The 23,961-nt window shown below is 36.8% G+C and overlaps 1 protein-coding gene across 2 annotated transcripts in view; it reads right to left on the reverse strand.

Annotated features, from left to right (window-relative positions):
• The window catches only part of LOC126776324 (neurogenic locus protein delta), a 30,976-nt gene that overhangs the window by 5,687 nt on the left and 1,328 nt on the right, over positions 1-23,961 (reverse strand). Inside the window, exons 2-4 of one of the 2 annotated variants that reach the window (XM_050498764.1) lie at positions 17,261-17,560; positions 7,124-7,184; positions 2,257-2,514 (exon numbers count right to left, since the gene is read on the reverse strand). In XM_050498764.1, coding sequence (XP_050354721.1) covers positions 2,257-2,514; positions 7,124-7,184; positions 17,261-17,560 — 619 coding nt within the window. Of the gene's footprint in view, positions 1-2,256; positions 2,515-2,697; positions 2,879-7,123; positions 7,185-17,260; positions 17,561-23,961 lie in introns of those variants that run through there. The other variant, XM_050498765.1, reaches the window with a different exon arrangement.

Genomic DNA, 23,961 nt, shown 5'->3' on the forward strand with positions numbered 1-23,961 from the left:
GCCGCACTGCGACTAGCCAATGCTATACAAAATAAGAAATAACTTTGGCCTTTACGAGGTCAGGTAACGACAAAAAGCGTCCTTCTCCAAGGAAGATGCACACGTGTTCAGAATCGAGCAAATATTTAACTTTTCAGACATCTGTTTCTAGTCGAAGCGGAAATTAGGTGCGCGTGGGATTGGATTTGCGACTCCACACAGAAGGTAATATTCGTGAGAACTCAACTCTCGCTAACAATTAGGCGAAATTAAGCGGCCGTAAAGGGGTTCGCTGGCGATGTTTACCCTATCATTAAGAAGGAGAGCTGGACGATCGAGATAATGCCGTCGGGACATGCAAATAAGTTTTCTGGATGTTAGGCTTTCCCAGAAAACGAGATACCGTTCGGCAGATGTGAGGCAAGTTTCATGACACGGTCAAGTACAATGTTTATTTCGATTGGAGTTTGGTTCTCGTTTAAAGGTGTTTTCGACCCGGTTCGCGGCGTCTGTATTGCGGCCCGTGGAGCAATGTGTGCGTGTGCAAGCGTAGAGCGATGTTTTCATTTCATTATGGCCGCTTCACTCGCTTTTACATTTTCGTAATCACCGATGTACTCATGTACTATGGACGAGGTTCATTCGTCTTTCATTGTATTTCATATGTAACTAAAACATTTTAAGAGAAAGTAAAATATTATTAAAGTTTCTCTCACGCCAAGTTAAGAAATTTCTCGCCCATCATAAATAGTTGGCATATTTCTCGACCGCAACTGTTTACTTTTACCAGAAAATTGTGATTTCGTGGTTATCCCGTCGCGTGGTTGTCCTAGGATCGAATGGCTAGCGGGCGGACAGCCCTGGTGTGCGAGCGAGATGCCGCGCTACGCGAAGCAAGGTGCAGTGTCTCTCTCTCGCGCGTTTTTTTACGGCGCCGGAGTGTGGGAACGCGGCGGCAGGTGGGGCTGCCGAGATTGCGACGCGACATCCGCCCGCCACAATGCATCTTGAGACGAACCGCTTTGTTTTACAATACAAGACGCGATGTGTTTAACATACGTCAGAACGTCGTAATGACGTTTGAAACGTTTAGATTTTTTATTGACAGCCATCCGCTTGATCGCTATTCATTAGAATTGCAAATCAATCGCTGTTTTGCTCTGCGGAACTGGGAAAAGTGGGTGCAATGTAATCAACGAGTCTAATCTCTTTAACGCCGACTTTCTTTGTAAATTACACTTATTGATAAGATCAAAAAGTTCAGTTTTTTAATAAATTAATATTTGGAAATATATTGAAAACGTTCCTATGAGAGTGATAATAAAAAGGGTATAAGCATTGATGTATGTCGCTAATAAGACGGCGGGCGGTGTTTTCTCTTGCTTTTGTTTACAAATCCGGCAGCATTCAAAGACCACACTTGATCGGTCGCACGCTCGCCGTTAAACATGTGACAATAGTTTTAAGTATTTTCATTTAAATATCTATTTTTATTAAATCGATAACTTAAAAGTAAGCTAAATCAAAGTGATAAGTTTTTTTTAATTATTTATCATCTCGATCCGACTTTGAATTGAACGAACGAAACATTAATGTTAGTGATTTAGTTTATGCCGCGCAATAAATTTTAATGATGGATGAAGATACATATCTAGAATTAAATATTTGAATCAACGATCCGACGATTATAAAACGAATTTAAGGAATTAATTATAATATAACAAGATGAGAAAAATTTAACATTAAAACAATAACTTTTAAAAAATGTAATGAACTTGTTAACAGCTGAAATATTATTAATATCTATTAAAAGGAAGCGACGTCTCCATGCGGTCATTTTTAGGTTTTTGAACTCAAGAATTTAGTTGAAGAACTCACTATGAAAGGTCATTAACATTACTAAAGTAGAAATTTATAAAGAAAGTAATGTTTGTTTCAATAATGTAGGCAACTTAATTATTTACTATGTATAATTATAATGTAAAATATTTTACATTAATAACATTCTAGGATGGTATAGTTTCGGATTATGGGAGGTTGCGAACCTCCCTTGACCTCGATGACTCAGTATTGAGGTTAGAAAGCATTACATGTGCCACGTGAAAGGTCATGTTTAAATTAGGTTTATGAGAGGATGTTCGACCGAATTTGTCATCGTAACCCATTAATGAGGAAGACTGAAATTAGGAATGCTATTTTAATAATCATTTACATGCGCTACGCACATCAACTGTTTGACAGATGTTACCGTATAAACGTATTATGAAATCAACTTACGTTTCGAGCAGTAATCCCCGGTCCATCCGGTCTTGCAAACGATTTCACCAGAAGGAGAACAGGTGTAGTGTCCAAAGGCATCGTCTCTTGGTCTGCAGAGAACTTCACACCCTGGTCCGTAGTAGTGCGCCGCACAAGTAACCCGGTAGGATAGTTTTAGATGTGCTCCGCCTACATTGCCCCACCGCTGTTCCTCCTCTATCCATGGCCCTCCAACGTCAGCTATGCTCTGCTTTGTCATCCGCGCAATGAGTGAATCTGAAATAACAAAATATTTTAACATACGATTTCCAACTCTATATAAACGCGGGAAGATACACATTCGTCTAATGCAACCGCAGAATGAGATCGAAATCTTATAAGGATAACGACACGGCTTAATTCGATAAAGAAAAAGTAATTTGTTTATCAGCGTGGGAAAGGGTATGGAAGCAAATTGACCTGTTACTGTGGGCCGTTTGACGCCCGCATTCAAACGCGAGATTTCATTGTTCCCAAGCGTGATTCACTATTTTGGTTCGTTGGCGCCTGTTTGATTGATTAAGAGTTTTAACCACATTCTTGCTTCGTGTAACTCGTTACTTTAACTATTTACAGCTAATAAGCGCTATATATGGTATAAGCGTCGGAAAAAAATGGTAACGAGAGCAAGGAAGGCTCAACTCGCATAACTGCCCACAAAAACTGTTCCGCGCAAACTACCCGCACTGATTAAAAAAATAAACTGCCAATCCATTCATCAAAGCGATGTGAGTTGTGAGACGGAGGCGCGCTGGGAAACCTTAGCGTCGACCAGTTCCTTTATTTATCTCTCTTCGTGTATGCCCACTTTTTCTCTTTTTGCTACGCTCGACGTTACATTCCTAAGCCGGTAATCCCGACAGCAGATAAAATTAAACCAGACGCGAAACAAAATTAAAAGGTATATAAAAACGATCGATCCCGACTAATTTCGTGGCGTATGGCATTCGACAGCATAGGATTGTTCTTCGGTATTGTGTGGTCGGTTATGTTTCAGCGATAAAGAGTATCGAGTAATGAGACTGCATTAATCTCCAATCAGGTTATTCTTCTTTTGTTTAAAATCAAAATTTATAAAGTAGTCCCAACATTACTTTAATGTTTTTTTTTTTAATAAAAAGTTAAGGTATGATAAAAAAAGTTTTTACTCGATGATTCTTACGCAATTCTTTATGACCTGTAATAACTGACGAAGAATCGCAATGCGAAGCCGGAATACCTCAGTGTATACAATTGGACGTAAGCTTACACCGATCGTATCTGTGCAATAAATCTAGAAGATAAAACACGTACCTACACTCGGAGCTCGCCCAACGAAAATATAATAAATATCAATAAATTCAATCCGCGATCGATTCGAATAGAAAACGTAAATCGTGTTATTGGATAGATTTTAGCGCGTGAACTCGCCATGCCTTTTATCGACATATCGTACGAACGTGATCGACAATCGAAATAAAAGAAAGAAAATAATATCTAATATACAACAACATTATAAATCTTTGTGTGGTAATTTTAAAGGATGGTGTAATATGATACGTTCGTTACAAAGAAGCGTTATTAAAGCGAAGTGCAGAGTTCGGAGGGAATTAGAAAAATGATGTGTGGGAACGGAGTCGGAGCGGCGTGCAATTTAGTTCGAATGTGCGCAGAGAATTATGGCAACCGTGCACTTGGCTCAGGTGCGCTAGGGTTGCAACCCGACTGATATATGAGCTTTTAGACAACGTATGATAGTATATTTTATAAAATTAAGTTTAAATATTAACCATTATATATTAAAAAAATGCATATATGAAAACTTTTCATCCTTACATTATAGCCAACCCAGACAGCTGTAATTTGTAGAAAAATTGCACATCGCTTTTTGCCTTCTACGTACAATAAAGAAGTTAAAAGATTTCATTCGATGTTGCGGAGCCGGTACAAATTACACTAATCATCCCAAATTATTGTCGAAACGATATTAAATGAAGGTGTATCCTATTGCGTCTATTAATGTAGTTCCAATTTACAAATAAATAACACATTTAAAGCAGAACGGGGCAACAACACCGGTACGTGCTGTTCTGACGTCTCATAACCCGTAATTACGTGCCCAGAGGTCACACAAATAAAATAAGAATAAATTCACCGATACAAACAAAAGAAAGCGAAATAACAGATAATTTGACTTGAGCTCGATATCAGAGGCGGACGCCGTCGATTTGGTATATTTTAAATGCGATTTTAGGGAAGACAGGGGATGGGATCACGCGAACCGGCTTCCGTTGATCGCCGATCAATCAATAAGGCCACCGGATGCTCGTTCTAGTTCATTATATAGGTTGTGGATTGACAACTAGTACTCGATCTGGTTCGGTGATGGTCTAATTGCTGGGAGCTCGCGTCCAACATGAATGAAAACGAAATCGCCATGTTTTTGTCCCGTTTTACAGGCGAATCATTGACAGTTGTCTCGATTTCTCGTTTTAGACACCTGCCTAACCGGCCGACACGTTGCCGCTGGCGCTGTGGGAAACGGCATCTCATCAATGGACCGTGTACACAAACGACTCACTTCTTTTGTTTATAAAACTGTCCACTTCTAATATGCTCGACGTGTATTTGAATTCGAGTGCGCGCTTGTCGTCGCGCCCTGCACTGGATAAACAGTCGGACAATTTCGTGTCAGTATTTGACGGTTTAAAGCTCTTGGGTAATTTGATAACTAACAACCAAAATACTGAATTATAAAACTATTTAAAAAAGAAGAATTACTCTATTGTTCATTAAAAAAAAAAAGTATAATAAACAACAAACAAGCGTTTTTGTTAACACAGAAGTTTTCGTGACGTATTTATTCTATTAAAATTATTTTTGCATAAATTATGAATTCAAACTAAAATGTTTATTGTATTTTTTTAAGGAAAAAGAGCTGTCACATAACAGTATCATAATCGGATTTCGTTTGTAATATTAGACAGCGGCCCCGCGGCTGTTTAGGTACTCCGCGCCAGACCAGACACGTAATTGCCTTACGTATCTGTTATCACTACTCTCTTTTCACACGCTCCTATTCTTGTTCAAACAATACGTAGGTGTAAATCGAGACAGTGCAATAATCGTAAACGGAGTGGCGACTCGATAAACAAAACGCACGGGGTGAGACATTGTTGCTCACCTATTATCCGGAGCATGTGCTTAGCATCTGTCGACAACGCTTCCCGGTGAGCCAACGCCTGTTACATCATAAATTGAACCTTCCGGACCATCTTCCGTGATTTTTTATCCAGTCAAGCCATACGACGACGAAAGATGAAGTGTAAACTAAATTTTATTTCCTCGGAGGCAAGTTTTTAGCATTATGTAAACAATACGTTAGGCCGTTAGTGCATTCCAGGTGCAACCCCGATTGCCTCGGGCGGCGCACAAAAGATTTCGGTGAAGGAGCGAGCGACGTCAGAATTGCAAGCGAACCAGTCCATTGTTGGGCGGGTATTTGTTTAGTACAAGAATCCCTTTCTACGACCCCGTAAGCCATCAGCTCATTGTTGCATTCGTACTTATCTGTGATATATTGCATTCATGCATGTTTTGTGTAGCTATTATTCGCGTTTCTTGGACTTTTTCTCCGCCGTATCCTAAGATGCATATGGGTATTGCGGTAACCAAACAACAGATTTCATTTTGAATGCAGCTGTATCATATTAAAAAAAACTGAATGTGATTTAATTAAACATTAGTCCAATGGGTCGATAGTGAGTGAACACAAACGGCGTGCATGTAACCTGTTATTATGGTTGATTAGATTTCTGTTGGTAACATTTCTCGGTAGTGCGTCGGCGCCGCCCATCGCTCCCGCGCCGTATTAAAAATATACCCGTCCTCTTAAGCTATCCACTTCGAACGCTAATGATTTTCGGTAAACCGGCCCGTAACACTCCTCCATATCTATAAATCTCTTTTAAGTAAATCACCCACAGTTTTTGTTACCCGGTCAGGAGTAGTAATTATGTCGGTCAGAGTGCAGCGGGATGAAAAACTAATTAAGAAATGGGCGTCACCAGTCAGTTTTCGCGTTCGCTATTTTTGTGTTTTTAAAATATCGAATCAGACAGAGCCGTTCGCTGTTATTTTGTTTTATTTAGTGCTTTTGATTTATTAATTTATCTATGTCGCTATCTATGAATACACGCAGCGAATTATTTTGATGTATTTATGTTTGTGCGGTAACAACTCATTGGGAATCGTTTTTTCGGTCACGTCATGTCGCATGTAAGCCATAAAATTATGGATTCTTTATTGGGCGTTTAAACTCCGCTTGGGAAGTCAAACGCAATAAGCCAAACTTTAAAATCAATTCTATCGTATACACATTATTTTAGATGATTGTTATTTGAATCTATTTGGCATATGGCAAACATTCGTGTTATTTTTTAGATAGCAGCATTACGTGAGGATAAATATTCGTTATCGTCTAATCCTCCAATAAGCAATGAATAATTTCGTCTAGGTATCGGTCATCGTCCATCGGAATATATTAGAACATTTCTACTAAATTTTCGTCCTACAGAAGGCTGAGTTTATTAGAATACGACGAGCATTGCGAAGCGACTCACGCGCGCAGCCGCGTGCTTTGAACACCAATCGTCCACACCATGGGAACATTTTTGTCTTCCACGATATGATAATATAAGCATTCAAATATACATACTGTCCGTTAAATGCACGATAAACACCCAGAATTACAGTGAAATCTGAATGTGAGCGAGTCGTGACAAACGTGATATGAATTATACAAAAACTCCAAAGTTTTCATGACACTTTTTATCGTAATCGCCAAAAATTTACGAAATTGACTTACCGTCAGATCTCGACGTCTCGTTCGTATCGTGCCACGCTTCGACTATAAGCGAGAAGGTTCCCTGAAAAAAAAAGAATACAATTATAACAAAATAAAAATCGAGTTAGCTATAAATGGAAAGTTTATTAAACGACTATAAAGTTAAAGGTACATTCTTCACTTAAAAGTTCAACCAGTACGCGTTGGTGTCGTTCGTCTCACAATGAGATAACCCAAGATATCCTACCATCTTAAGCTGAGACCTTTAAAATGGGTGCGGCGTTCGAGCATTTCAAATATTTCCTTTACTTTACGACGTCGTTCAGTATGGCGGATGAGTGTAAATTAACAACATGATAGACAGGTGAACCAAGGAGCAGATGGTTGAATTGTTATAATACGAGCTAAAAATACAACTAGCGCAATAAGGCGAATGCTGGAGTACTTAACGCCCAATATGGAATATTGTAATGTTACCGTCGCTTCGAAAAAAAAAAATGTTAACGGGTGCGTATCAGATAGTAAGCTATTGACATTTGTCGGTGTTTACATAAGGAGGCGAAACGGCAGTCGAAAATCGATTATCAGTGATAAGACGTGGAGTCAACAGCTTGTAGGCGCCCGTCAACTTTATCAATGGCTTTTATGACGATTCGGATTTCGTTCATGCAAAAATGTGTAAAATTGTTGCGCTTTATGAAATTTCTCTCATCACTCCCGTGGAACCGGTTGTTAATACAATAAAAAAGGGAGGCGTCATTCCGATACAGCGAACACATACGATATATAATAGTTGCACTATAAAATTTTAATTACAGTTGACTTAGGAATTTTGAACTAGAATTATTTATAAGCAATGATAGTTCTAATCGTGAAATTATCTTTTTAATTAAAAAAAACTAGTTGTAATCAATTCAAAAATATTTAAATTTAATTAACTTATAATTGGGGTATGTTAATATTGTGCTCCCACAAAGTAACCGAGTAATTCAAGTTCCATTAAGTTGAGTTTTTTAGGTTTAATCAGATTCAATGATTAGTGTCCCAATTTAATTTAGAATGATAATGCGTTGCGTGACACGTTTTGATAATATTTAGTAATAGCAAAGAAATTTATGAAAAAAAAAACGGGTCACTCAATATCAATACGGTAATCGGACGGCGATGACCGATGACGGTAAATGACGTTTCAAATCCTCAAAAACAGTCGAAGCCCGTGACCAAATGTAATCAAATACATACACGTCACAAGTCGTCTGCAGCTGCGCCTAACGGATGTAAAGGGTCACCATTTTAATTTCTTCATAAGATCACCACACGAACTCTTAAGGAGTGATTCAGATCTGACAGATGTCCCCCATTGTCAATTAGCTTGATGAATGAAAACATAATTTACATCAGCGAGAACTAACAATGAGCTATTTGCATAGGAACTGATATGAGCCTCTCTAACGAACAATAATCATTGTCGGATGGTGGAAATCAATAGTAGAAATCCAGTTTCCCAACGCACATCACACGGCTGTATACGGTAAAAATGCACTGGTTTTTGCATTGGTTTTAGACGCAGTCGGGCAATTAAAGCTTTCAATACAAAGTTTTGACGAATTTATAATAAGCGAGCATCGTTTAATATATCGACAACACAAGCGGACGTGTTATCGAACATTACTGAATACCAAACAGGCGACCCGATTGTACAACTAAACGAATTTGAACCTTAACCACGACAAGTATCTTTCGTCAATGTAACGTCAATTTAGCGTAAACTGTTCTCTGTCTTTATAAGGAGCGAGGGCACGGTTGTCGAAATAAATTAATATGATTTGTTTGCATGATCAAATATGGTGGGTCGTAGTATACGGCGTATTGATTTGTTAATCGAGTATGGAGAGCGCATTTCGGTCAGCTGTAGTCGGGCGTAAGTATATGCCGGTTCCCACGACAGTGACTCTCGAGGCAGCCCATAAAAAGCGGACGACGACGTAAGCGTACGTGTACAGGTAGCCTTTATAAACGTGCCGAGCCGGTGATACCGTATACTTATAATACTTGCACGGGCTTGTCTACTGGTGGAAACCTCCTCGCTAGTGTATAATCAACTTTATTTATAAAATCCTACTTGGCATTCAAACGTTTCGATTTCATTTGTTTGCATTGTTCTAAATTTTCGTATATCGGTCATTGACAATTTTAATTATCTGACATTTAATATAATAAAATAACATTTACAGTTTTCGATATCGTGAGATAGTACCGTATCGTGGATCATAAACAATCCCTTTGAATGCGATGCGTTAAATTGTATTACTGGCTCAAACGAATGCAATAGAATGATACCGTGGTCTGAAAGCCGGGAAATTATTTGATAATCGTTTTATGAGGGTGCTTAAAGAGGAGACTTCCATATCAGAGCCTGTTTCGTTATTAATTAAAGACCCCGAAATGTAAGGATACGTGGGAAAGGAATCGTATTTTTACGTTTTGTTTGTAAACTCCATCTGTTTGGGATGTTTTACAACTCTTGGACAAAAGGTATAATCAGGTGACCGCTACTTTCGCGCATCTTTCATGCACGTGTTTCGGTCGCCATTGTTTGTATAACTTATTTATTGTTTTGTTTCCCTTTGTTCAATGAAAGCGCGTGAAGCTGCAACAGATGGTATGTATTTGCTTTGCTATTACTTATTATTTATTCCAAAAAAATAAAATAAAAAAACTTTTTTTTTAATAGAATTTAGAATTTTTGTACATCGAACAGTTTAAAATATAATAATAAATACCTATTAGATTAATACATATTTTCGTCCAATAGCTGAATCGAAATAATAAAACATAAAAAAAGACCACGAGCTTGTTACAACATGAGAAAATATCTAGTTATTCGGAACACAAATAGCCGGGCAAGTGGAAGAGTCGTGATTTCATATTTCACACTTCACTAGTGTGGTAACATCGCTTCGGACAGGTTTTTAACATTTAACTACATCCCGAGTAGAATTAGACTCGGATTTTTCAAGCCTTTGAAATAAGGTTTGATATGCAACGTAATCTTTATATTCAGACAAAATTGTTGGAGCGTTTGTTAATACAGGAAGATTAGATTTTTAAAACCGTACGTCAAATTAAAATATATGCAAATTTCAATGTCTGCTCAATATAGAACTTGAAGCGTGAAGTATTAAAGCGATTCGAACTTGTATAATCCAAATTATTAATGCTTTTAATTAATTATATCTCTTTCTATTTTGGTATTGCCATTACTCAGATCATTGACCCGATGATTCACAATACAAATTGGACCTTTAAATTAAATAAGTGTACATGCTACGTAACATAAACATCGTATTTGATACCGTGTGAATGAGAGATTTCGTGTACAAATATTCTCGTACAAAAAATATCCAGGTCGACATTTTATTGGCGACAGTACACATGCATTCGGTTAGAATGCTAAGCAGTTTCGTGGTAAACACGAATAACTATGGCGAGCGGTATTAAGCCTATACATATGTTATACTGATAAATTGTAAATACCATTACATTCACGTTGTGTTTATTTTTCGAGATACTTCGTCAAGTGGTCGGATCATACCTGTTGGTATATTGGACCGTCTGTTACAGCGCATATAGACAAAAGACGTCAAAGCGAGCGACCTCGCGGTCTATGTGAACTTATGACGTTCCAAATTTAAATTGTTAAGAGAGAAATTTTTGTTTGCTCTCAGAAATGGTATTGACTAATGGAAGCGTTAATGATAAAGAGAACAGTTTCATGATTGGTTGATAGGATTTTTGGTATTCTTTCAGAACGTGATTTGTAGTACTATAATATTTTAGTTGCTCATTTAAAAGAAAAAAAAAAAACACTTCACTGAATCAAATTTTGATCAAGACATTTTGAATTAGAAATATTTATCGTATGCTATAAAACATAAAATATATTATTATGTCGGTTTAATAACATTATTTTTTATACCTGACCAAGAATTCAAGCCCACAATTCAGTTAAAAAAGGCAGGCTTAACATTTTCACACTAATATAATACTAATATAATTTGAGTTCATAATTAAAATGATTAAGAAACTTAAACTGACCGATTTAAGTACTAGTCAGAGAAACATCAAAATTATTATCATGGTGGCTATAAAGCGCCAGTGTTGCCACAAATACTTGGGAAAGGTAAACATAGAGGTGACCATCGTAAAGAAATTAACCGAGATTCATTATGAAAGGATTAATTACCGCTGTCTGCTTTACTGGGAAGCATTAAAAAGTTGAAAAACGGGTCGTAAATTTAACGAAACGTTATACTTTATATCTGTGACGATTAGGAACGTACCTAGGAAACATTAAGACAGACGTAACAACATTTTCGACGCTAACGACTATACGGAGGTCGTATACACGAAATAAGTCGGACATTTACAATTTATTGCCCTCAATTACAATCATCGCGAAAAAAGCGACTTCAAGAACGGAATTCTGGACTTTTGAATCTGGACGAAGTGAAAAAAAAAACAGACTTTAATTTCACATGGCATCACCGGCATTCGGCAGACGGACCGTACTCAGGACTCGAGGAATTCCAAAAATGAAAATGTCGGCCATAAACAACGGAATGATTTGAATGAAACATAATTAAAAAAATAAAAGCGGACTTAACAAATTTCGGGTGATGCCCGCTCCGGCCCCCGCTCCGCAGTGATCGACGATAAGCTCTGAGAAGGGTGAAGCGATGAAACCTAAGCCACGTTGAAAAACAAATCTCGTGATCAGTTCATCCGGATTTCTTTCGAGGATGACGCGCGATGCCGTTCAAATACAAGTTTCAACATGATTCTTATACGATACGTATCTCGATTTTTTTACCTAATCCACTTTGCATACCTATGCTAGCGATGAAATAAAATTAAACGACACCGATGAGTAAGATTCTTGTAATAGATGTAACTAGGATATTAGCCCGTTTATATTCTCTACACGGCAGACGCTGTGGAAATAAACTGAAAATTGTTTAAATATACAAAAGCTCAACGCGAACGATAACCGTAATCTTCACTTGCATCAACAACGGTCTCGCGGCTTTCCCAGATTGTTCCTCTTTGAATCCGCAATAAGAAGATTTTGCTCGTCATCGTATCTGCTTATAATCGGTCATTCTGATTCGCGGGTTCTCGCGGAGGTTCCCAGACTACGATCGGCCTTTGACACGTCTATAAATTCGACGAAGTACGTACGAAGCACGTAAGTACCGCGCCTCCTCCCATACTAAATAATGGCAGCGGTTTATTCGCGCAGTTGCGGATACGAGTAGAGCATGTGAGTCGCTCGCGCTGCGACTCAGTATTCCTAGAAATATCGCGCGTGTGATGAATAAAGACTGGAACGCAAGGAATTTCATCATTGCAGATTTAAAGGCTCTTCGAGCCCTAGCTTTACGTGAGAACGGGCCGGGAGTCGAGACGCCCGACTTCAAGTCATAAAATGGAACACATATTTTTATTTAAAACCATAAGCGATTTAAGACTGTTGCAATCATCTTGACCTTTTCGATTAGAGCGTAATTAACAGCGTCCTTGTCATGTGTACATTTGTCATATAAAAGAAAAAATATACTATAAATCGAATTCATAGAACCAAATTTATTAGCCGTAAATGTTCAAGGCGTAGTAAAATGTCAGAAATTGACCGTAAACTAGCGGATGATTTGAAAAAGGAGTATTTTCTTAGGAGCTCGCCTCAAATGAACCATAATAATAAGACCGGTAAACTTTATTGTCTATTCATTCTCTTGATGAGATTATTTTCTTTATCTATCCTATGACTAATCATTATTTACGATCTTGGAATTTCGTTTCCCGTTTAAATGCCTTGTTATTTTAGCACCCGTGGAACACTTCAAGTGGTCATTAGTTCACGTTTAATTGTACGATAGTTTGTTTAGGCGAATTTGTGTAAAATCCAGTATGCTCGTTAATTGACAGGTTGCTGCATACCTGTTCAGTGGCTTCGAACAATGCAACCTGCGAAGTAATTATACACGCTCCGATTATTAAAATTTGAAAGTTATGAAATGGTTAATCAAGACATAGCGTATACGCAATCCTGTATTCGTCCCTCGAATCAAACTACTCTTACGAGGAATTTCATTTCGCAATTCCTTTTTTTTTTAAAGCTTTAATTGCTATTCGACGAAAAGGAGAGAGATAAAAGACGGTGTAAAGAGGGAACACGATCGACTGAGGCATTCCATAGCTTCGGTAGATTATTAAAAGAAGCGGATGTAGGGGTAAGTATTTTAAGAGGATCCCGGCGCGAGCGGATCGAGATAAAGGAAATTATTAAGAGCACTCTTGGATAAAAACGCCGTAAGCGGAAGTTTCTGAAGTTCGCGTACATAGCCAACGACATATCGTGTTACGCTATGAAATTATTAAGTAATAATTTACGATCCGTGCGAAGGTTTGCGTTTTTCTGATTTTTTTTAAACATTTAGACTTATGTAACGCCCGCATCGTGAATCGAATAACAATGCCGGACGCGTTACTCGATTATAATTCGATCGTAATTATGGACGATTTGTGGCGCCTACGGCCGTGTTTGGTTTTCAAATTCATGCCTGTATAAGATTTTACGAGCCGTATGTATTGATTGTTAATTACTTTCTAATCAGACAAAGTCTATGGTTGGCGAAGTTCACACGTGACAACCGTTTTCAGTTGATTCTTGTGTCGTGCGCTACTGTGCTATTGTTTTGAGATTCGAATCAAACGTGACGTAATTGTAACGTTAATTTCTCAGAAACAATATACCGTATGTTAAGCTTTTCGCACATAATAAAGATATGTCGACACTGTCTACGGAGATGCTACTTTCATTTAAATTTTTACTATTATTCAGAGCGTGAAACTATTGACGAAACATGCAAAATAACTAACAATCTCTAGAATTAGTTACGCTGTTGCTTAGTCTACTTGCTCCACAATAAAGAATCGCGTTTCTTCATATTATGACATACATAGATGCATTAATAAGGCACTCAACTTGCGATTGATGACCTTTATATAATCAAATTCAAAATCTCATTATTTCCAGACATTAAGCAGTGCACTTTGCTATGACAATTGCAGCAATTGCATTTGTTATGAAACAATAATAAAAAAAAGTTATTGGCGGATGTACGTCAATAAAAAAATCTGAAAACGTTGCCAACGAAAAAGACATTAAAATATGAACATAACTGCCTGCCTCTTTGCTTTAATTAACCTTAATTAACTTAGAGCACGCTAGTTCTTGTCAGCGTCTCACGGTAAAAAATGATAAAGCCCGCGATGTTGCCGGCTACCTGACATTAATTCCTTCCGGTGATAGTATTGCCAGTAAATAAAATATATTTGTCGCCGAAGCAATGGTAATTTAAAAACATTTTGAAAAATATATACATATAACAATAATAATTTATATTTCCTGCTAAGCTTTTTTTTATTGGAACTGGATTGAGTTAGTGTTGTTTATTAACATTAAAAGTTATATAGATAATAAGTAAAGGTGAACCTCACTCTCGTTCCGGCATGGAACGCGAGTGTAACATTTCATGTTTTTGTAGGCTCTATGTGGGTCGACCTTCGTAAGCTTTGTGGGAAAGTGACTTGCCAAAACGATTTCGTTCCCAGGGACATTACGAGAAATATTTATTGATCATTCAATAAATAACCGATACTTAAAATAATTTGACTGCAATTAACTTGTTATTGATCGGTTTTATCTAACTACAATGAAATGTAGACGATTTTTCGAGATAAGACATAACAATGGCGTCGATTAGTAACATCTAACGCAATACGGATCTATGTTTAATCCATAAAAAGTATAGTTCACGGTCATTTCTGAGTAAATGAGGCGTTGCTTGTATAGCGCATGCGCGGAAATACTGTTTGGCATTTTCGTTCTATCTTTATCGCATTACAGTGTCTTCTCACTCTTGCAAAGGAAAAAGACCACATTTGTAGCAGGTGCTTTTTAAAATGTTATGTTTAATTCTATAGTTTTTTTTGCATCAAAACGTCGCCGTAACGGTTATTGAGTGACAACGAATGAATGAACCCGTTCATGCTCAGGGTTTACACCCTGTAAAATATAAAAGTACCAGACATAATTCTTAAAGTTTTTAAAATTAAATTCTACAAATATAAACTTTTTGCGTGTACGTGCTATATTTGTTTTATTCCGTCACATCCGGACCGGTTAACGGGTCTCAATATAAAACATGTGATTTACAAACAAATTGTTTAAAAGTAAAATAAATGAAACCCATACTGAGGCGAGCTTGAATACAAATGAGATTTCTTCTCGAGTGAGCCATCTCTAAGCGTTACATGATGAATAGGTTCTATGGGTCGTTAACTCGAGCGCCGCTTTACTTGTAATTTTACTGCTCGATGTTGTCAGTAATATTAATATTACTCGTGACCTATTATCGGGCAGGTCAGATCTCTATGCGGGCCATAGAATCATTTATTTCATGGGGATCAAGATAAAGACACAGCTCACGGTGGCGACAAAATCGACTACTCCAAGATTTGTAATACGAGCGCGACCAGTACTATTCCACCGTTCGCGGGATCGTCACGGCATCATGTTTCAAAATATTGTGGTGCTACTGGCACGCTGTACACATGCCAATAAATCGATTTAAAAAAAGTAATAACAAAGACTGCTATAACATTTCTTTTAAAAATTTAATACAATTTTAGATAATCTTTACACGATCGAGCGAAATTTTTCCTAAATGGAATAAATTCGCTCGATCGTGTAAAGATTGTCTTACTCGATACATTTATTCATATGAATGATATGGCCTTAATGATTGTCATGTAACACGCGCTTCTGTGATGACCTCATTGCGAAAAAAGAGCTAATAACTGTAGGGCTGATTATTTAATTTAAATGTGGCGCACCCAAATATAACAACTCGTAAAGGTCACGACTTCGTATTATAGCATGAATATCCTCGTTTATGGAGCAGCATATGGAGGGACAGATGGGAGATGTTTTCACGTCGAATTCCTATCAAATAAGATAAAAGGCATATGGTATGATTTCCACAGCTCTCGCTCAGCTTAACCTGTCACGGAAACCCGATAGAGGATTATTTCGCGTCACTTTCGCTCAATTGATCGTATGTCACAATGTCTGACAACAGAGAACTCTACGTGAAATTAAACAGGAAGTTTCAATTTAACGCCAATTCATATGGAATGATACTGGCATAAGAGGAACCGGACGCGTATCCACGGTCAAAAAAAAAGTTTTAAATTTCGTCTAAGGCCTCTCGCTCTTCCTACCTGCCTAGTTAACAAATGTCACGTTTTTCTCCAGATGGTCTAACTTGTGCAAGCGGCTTGGGAGTTTGTTTGATCAAACATTACGAGACGGTAAGATATTTGAAGCGAGCCGCTAAATAAAATGCAAATAGTACTCCATGCTCCGAATGTCCGTTCGAAAACATAGTGTAAACTGAAGACAATTCAACCTAACAGATAGGCGCAGCTGAGATACGATTAGGATTATCCTTGAAATTGCGGTTTCAGAGCGATCTGTAAATAAATAACAGGTGATTTAAAAATCTGATCACGATCCTGGCCAGCCTCTGTGTTCTAATAGCATTATCATGAGAACGAACCTTAATGGAGATCAACAGAGTGCGTCTAATAAGAGCAGCTAACTCGTACAAAAGTCCGACTTCATAATTAATTAAAAATGAACTATTGAACGATGTAATCGGCCCACGCGGACGCTCGTTAAAACCATCGAGTATTCTTATCGTCATCGCTTCTGTCATATTTGAATATTGAATCCCGTAATTTCTTTCTACTATTATTTACTAACCGAGATGCCTACAACTCACCTTCGCGTGGATTATTGGAATTTGTTAGTAACATCGAATGGATTTGATTTATGGAAGCACGGTTGATACTTAATGTTTCTTTAATGATATATTGATTTTTACTCTGAATACAAAATGAATACAAGGTTTTTATTTACGATATATCGATCAACGCAAATGTCTGATTTAATGCGTCGAATGAGAAATGATTTTTGGTTGGCTATTAATCAATGTATCACGTTGGATGGGAGTAAAATTTAACACTTACCGGCCACGTGAAGTCGAACGGGAAGACGATGGGGTTAGTGAATCCTTCCACGTTAAGATTCGGCACATCCAATGAGTTTCCTCCGAGTACCGGAGTAGTGATGTCACCGAATGTACACGGTGATGTCGTGTCGATGTTAGCTTGATATATTTTGAGGCACACTCGGAATTTAGTCCTGCACGGCGCCAAACAAGGCGCGTCACTACTTGAGGAACCATCACAGCACTGCCCACTATTTAACCTACCCAATGAGTTCGTAAAACTTTTTATCCTAAGTTCGAAGGAACCAGACGTCAGCACCTGAAATTAAAGAAAACACAATTTTAAGTTCTGCCTTTAAGGATCTTCATCTGAACAATTTATCTCTAATGTGACAATACAAAAACAATGTAAAAGTTTCAACGCTCGCTAAGATGTTGATGGTTTGCACAACTGTCCGAGACATTGATCTCGTTGAGATATTAACGGTTTTACTGGACAGCTATATGGGTCGTTTAAAATTGGGGTTGGCTGCTCACGTGGGGCGCTAGGCGACACCCCTAGCGCGATTCGAATTTCGAATGTCGTTTCATTATGACTTATTTTCAACTCGTTATCAAAATGTCAAATTTTCAAACCCCCAGCTTTGTTTTAAACGATATTTTTTGTTGTCATTGTTATGAAGTATCCATTTAGCGTTGACAGACACGTAGACGTCGAAAAAAGCTGAATAGTTCGACAACTTTTTTTCTTTTATATGAATAATAATAGCGCACTGCCCTCTAGGGTAGCAACCCTTGCATTAATGAAAGAATGCGCAGTTGGCCGCGATGCATGTGGGATTAACTAGTTTCAGCTCTAAGTAATGCGTTAGGGAATAGTAGTATATTTATAAATAAGACCACCTTGCTTATGTGTAACTCACTTATAATGTGTATCAATTATAACGCATTTTTTATCAGGAATCGTATTTCCTTATATATTATGTCTTAACTTTAAATTCGAAAGTAGACGTCCGATGGAAGTAATTATAAGGCATCGGAAGGAAGTGGTGAGCTTTAAAGCGAACATGTCTCAGCGAATCATTATTATACAGTTTAGCTATAAAGAAGTGAATGAGATTGGTAAAACTTTGAACGTACGTTTTCATTCATGCAGGTGAGTTTTTTACATAAGACGTTGCGTTCTCTCGGTCTAAATCATTCATGTTGTTTTACGAGCAGCGCTATTTTATTATGTGTCTATAATAAAATGCCGGTATATAAGTTTATAATTAAAATTCTTATTTATGACTGTTTATACTGCGCCAACGTAATATTTAAAACAGCCTATGTATAATCATTTATCTCTTTCACAGGTAATTAGTATATAAATATACTATGAGATAAGCAAAGTAATTATAAAGCTTAAGTAATACTTGATAATAAATAATCTTATTACCCCCGAACAATAACGCTTTCCCACGCACACTAAACTTCATATCTGAACTTGTCAAAAGTTAACAAAAAAAAAATCAAAATAAGGAACAATGAACTATTCAAATGATGTCTTATCTAGCGACGGTAGGTCTGTAGATTTTAAAATTTAACCACAATTTAAACAAAGAACAGTGAAAAAAGACACCAGATTTCAACCAACTTCCTGCCAAGTTGATAGGGGTTGTTTCTGAACGCGCAAAACATCTCCCCTCTCATTTTAAATAAGAACTAAAGACCGGGACAGTGAATTAACATCCACGTGGTAAACGCCAGGTAGGAGCGGAACATAAAAAAGTGCACAAAAAAACTTACGATCACTCTAAACATCCCCTTTTTTATCAGAGTTGATGTATTGTTTATCAGAGTTATAGTAGCATCGGCTGTAGCTTACTGGTTATCAATAAATTAATTTGTGATTTAAAAAATAAAAGAAAAATAAACTATCCGATAAAAGCTGGCAACATTTATGAATGATTGAATGAAACTTGATTAAAACCTCTGAAGAATGTTTTGTGTTGTTGTGTGCGGTCTACGTTAAGCCCGAGGCGCAACACAGATTAACAATTAAATAATACTTACCGACTACCGAATAAGTTATATTTTATAATGTCTTCGGGCGATTTAACGCGTTGAACGTTTGTGATGTTGTTTGAATATAGCTTTAAATAATAATAGTTGTCAACTATTAACCTATATAAAATGCGCTTAGGTCATATATTTGGAATATGAAAGTTAACATTCTTAAATATAGAATCGATTTATATATTTACAAATTACAAATATAAATTGAGTAATAAATCGAAGTATGTTTGTAACTAATTTATTAAGCGTACATTTAATGCATTCGACGTTAGAATCGTGAACATCAATATTGTTTTTTTTTCTCAGCTTTGAATGGAAAGTAACACTGGCATGTAACATTAATTGCGCCGGCGCGGGCTTCAACAAAATCCAAATTGATTTTGAGCACCTAATCGTCGACCTCGCAACAACATCTCAGTTAATATATCGCTTTACATTAATTCAAATAATTTTAATTGCAGCGCAATATGCCCGTAATATACAACATTATTTAAAACGAATTGTTATTACTAAGCGTCTTGGCTAGATCGAATTTGTTTTTAAATAAGGTATGTTTTCTTTTACATAAAATAAAGATAATTTGTTACATCCAGTTAAGGGGCTATAATGCGAACAGCATTGTATGTTAGCCAGAGTAAACACTCGTTCCAGTCGGCAGGTTGAGCGTTGTCTATAAATAGCACAAATAATGAAACACAGGGGAATGTTTTTCATCTCGACCGTTATACACACGCGAAATGTGTTAAAATAAACACCCAAACAGTCTTTTAATAGCGCGACGATGTGGCCAGTGCATCAAATTCGCAATTGGAAATTTAAATTTGGAATCGTCGCTCAGTATGATTTTTTTTTCATGTTTATATTCTATCTTACACATGTCGTAAAGTAAGCGGTTTATTAATAAGTTAACGTCTCGACCTTTCTAAAAACGTAATGTTGTCATGTAATAGCATTGCTAATTGATGACTTTTAAGAAAGTGACATTATACGTAGGGAGAAGAGATTATGTGACAAAAGGCATACAGTTTCAAAGAGCGCCTTGGCGCAGAAAATAAAAGGACACACGTCTTAAAGCGAACAAAACGTTCAGAAATTCGACGTTTGCGCGACAAAAGTTGCAATCTCTTTGTCCGACTGTTAATTCCTGGCAGCTGCAGCGGAATAAAAGAAAAAAATCAATGTAACATTGGAACTCTAAATTAGCGGGGAATCATGGGTACGAGTAATAGGTACGCGCTCGGTAGATTGTCTAGAACTTATATGGAAAGCGAATAATAAGACATTTTGCGGTTATTTAAGCATTGCACAAGGGAATTGAGATTTCGTGCATCGATGTACGTTATGATCGGATGAGAGTGAATTCGTGTTCTCTTATCTTAAACCAGATCTTGCTTGGATTGTTACTGGGATTATACGTGTGAATCTTTTTACCGCGATATACAGCGGAACGAAACTTATTAAAATACTTTCGTGCGTACTATATATACTATATAGTAAAGAATTTTAACAAGTTAGAAAAACACTAATAAGATTAAAAAAAAAAATAAACACAATGTAATCGTATACGTAATGATGTCTGGAAACCTTTACGTCAATTGCTTGCAGTTAGGTGAAATTACTTTTAATGCACTCGCTATCATACTGCAGAACGTAATTTGTTGAACGTTATGAAACGTAAGTAGTATTGGCTAAATTTACAATTTATGTCATTTAGGAAACAAATCGCGTGTACTCCATACATTACATTAAGTCTATCGACTGACTTAATAATAGCAACTGCTTCTGCAAATTTAATTTTAATGGTGGCGTTTGACAAAATTGTTTTAGAGTTCGGTTTTAAAAGCAGCTACTTAACGAACTATAAATGGTTGTATTTCTTAAATTTTTGTTTGCTCATAACTGTCGTCCCCTGGCCTTTCTAGCACCTACGTTATAAACGACTCATCTCTTAGCGGTTGAAGCAATGCGCAGAAGTTGCTGGCATTTGACACGATTACCCAATTCGAAATTGAATAATTTTCACAGTCTGCTAAACAATAGGAGTTTACGTAACTTAACCGTTATTCATATGTCACGAAATGTGTACAGATAAAAAAGATTTTATAAAAAATGTTATTACAGAAAATATTTATATGATTACGATTCATTGTTAGTGGCGATCCTTGTTTATTTCGAGGTACGAGCTAAGCTATGCGTGTGTTTATAAATAATGCATAATATTGACTTCCCCAAGCATCCAGTTCGGCGACATTGCGTAATCTGATCAATGATCCTGTCCGCCATGTTGTTTTTTTTTTCGCGCTCTGAGATCGGGAATCAATTAAACGTCCGGTCGGGATCGAAGGGAGAAAGAAATTAAATTATTTTAAATACGGTTGTAATGAAAGAGATAATGCTCGTTAAGAATACAATAGAGCGTGACTCCCGCTTGATAGGCATAATGAATTCGTCATTTGTCAATGTACGTTTGACAGATGTTAAGATTAAGCAGTTTAATTTTAAAAATAGAACTACATAGCATTTTCAATCTTAGGATTGTTATTTTAAAGTAACGGGGAATTAGTAATAAAATAAATAAAAATTAGCGTTAAATAATTTTATAATAATTTTAGTCTTTATATAATGCATAGTTTACAATCGAACAATTATAAACTCTCATCATAAATGAGACGAAATATAAAGTTTCTCATAGTTAAGACGTTAAAAACCAACGATTACACGGATTTCGTACGAGTTCTCTCATAATTGAGTCGGTTCTCATAGAACAAAACCGCTTCGGACAATGGACGAAATTATAACAGGGTTAAATACCTTCACATACTTATATGCTTATTGTGGCTAACATGACATATGACGATTAATTATTATTGTATTGTTGTGAAAACGTTAGGGAAGAAATTACTGGATTTGAGGCGTACCAGCCTATTAAGGTAATATTCGGTAACTACTGGGAAGTGGAGTGAAACTATTGAAACATCTCGCTTTGTTAATATTTTGTTGCCGCGGGATACTTAAAGTTGTATTCAACTTGTCATTTATATTTATTTTTTGCGAACTACAGCAATTATTTCGCAGATGACTTGACATTTGGGAGACGTGTATACACGCTCAAGTACTTTCATTTTGTTTCTAACCTGTAAGAAACCAAATAACTGTAAAATATTTATTCCGTTTAGGGCAATAAATATACCAATTAACCGAATTATTTTACTGAATGTGATAACTAACTCGTCCCAAAAACGAACTCTGGTAGTCAATGTGGTCAGTTCGAATTCGTGTGCATAAGTAAATTATGAAAAAAAAGCAGATGTTAGGGTTCTTTAAGAGTAGCCATTAATGTCGCACCTGCTTGCAATGTGGGCCGAGCGACCACATACACACTTCAAGAATATCACGTTAAGAAATATAACCGATTATATCACGAACCGTACGCAACCGATACCTACTACCCAGCAGCGTTTCGTACGAGCTGACATGCTGTGTCCTAGATAACCGGCAAGTAGCCGAACAATCTCGATATTAATACGGCAATGTCGCAAACATAAAAATAATGTTGTTCTGTATGCCGGACCGTAATGCACTAACACGAATGCTATATTATGTATTATTTAAAATTATACCTTAACTGTTTTATGCGTATTAAAATGTTAAATTATACAAGTTAAAAGTTACAACCTTGATAGAATAATTGGGGATGCGAACGAACTTAGCCTTCGCTGAATTATTTATAATAAATGGAAATTGAGATTATTCGGTTGCGGTTTTTGGGCAGACGTGTTTCCGATGCCGCTTCCGATCGAGTGGAGCGATCACGCGATCACAAGACGGCCGGATAAGTTTATTACTATGCACGTGAAAAAAAAAAAAGAAAAATGCGAACATCGATTCCTGCGGATGTATCGAGATCACAAGAATCGAGTTGATCGATCTGGACAATTACATCAATGCATCGCCGCACAGGACAAACCTGTTGGTAGTGTGTACTTTTTACTAACAAAACAAGCGCGCTTCATTCATAATGCATTTTCGTACTTAAATTGGACACTTTGTATACCTATCTATATTCCATTAACAAATCTAAGAAGAACTATCTAATTTTATTTTACTTTTAGATGTTAAACTTGACACATGTGATACTAAATTTGTATGGAATGTAAATAATTTCAAGAGTTTTCGTTTATTACCGTTTGAGCTTTATCGCTTTATTTTGACGAAGATCTTAAACAAAAAATCGAGTCTCTTTTAGTAACAGTTTACACAAAAAGCGTTACAAATTGAATTACAAACTACAAATGTTTTTATCGTTGTCAATAATAGGTACCTTAAGGTTTTAATGAATATTGACGCCTGAAGACAGATAATTGCACGTTTACATTACATAAAAAAAATATAAAACAGTTAAGGGCAGCGGAAAGTGCACGAAAATCACACGATAATTCAAGATCAGTACTAAGAACACCGGTTACACGGACAAGTTTAATATCGTATATGTATTAATAAAACGTAGTTGTGTTGGTAATAATAACGGTGCTTATGCGAACATATTAATAAATAAATAGTCGTTGTATGCGCGCGCGCATGGGGTATAGATCCCTCAGCGAATTGTTATTGGACACCAGTTAATGCGGGAGAAGTCAACGCATTCAGAAAAATTATTACAAG

This window comes from Nymphalis io, chromosome 20 (genome assembly GCF_905147045.1).
Source record: "Nymphalis io chromosome 20, ilAglIoxx1.1, whole genome shotgun sequence".
In the NCBI taxonomy this organism is placed as follows: Eukaryota; Metazoa; Arthropoda; class Insecta; order Lepidoptera; family Nymphalidae; genus Nymphalis; species Nymphalis io.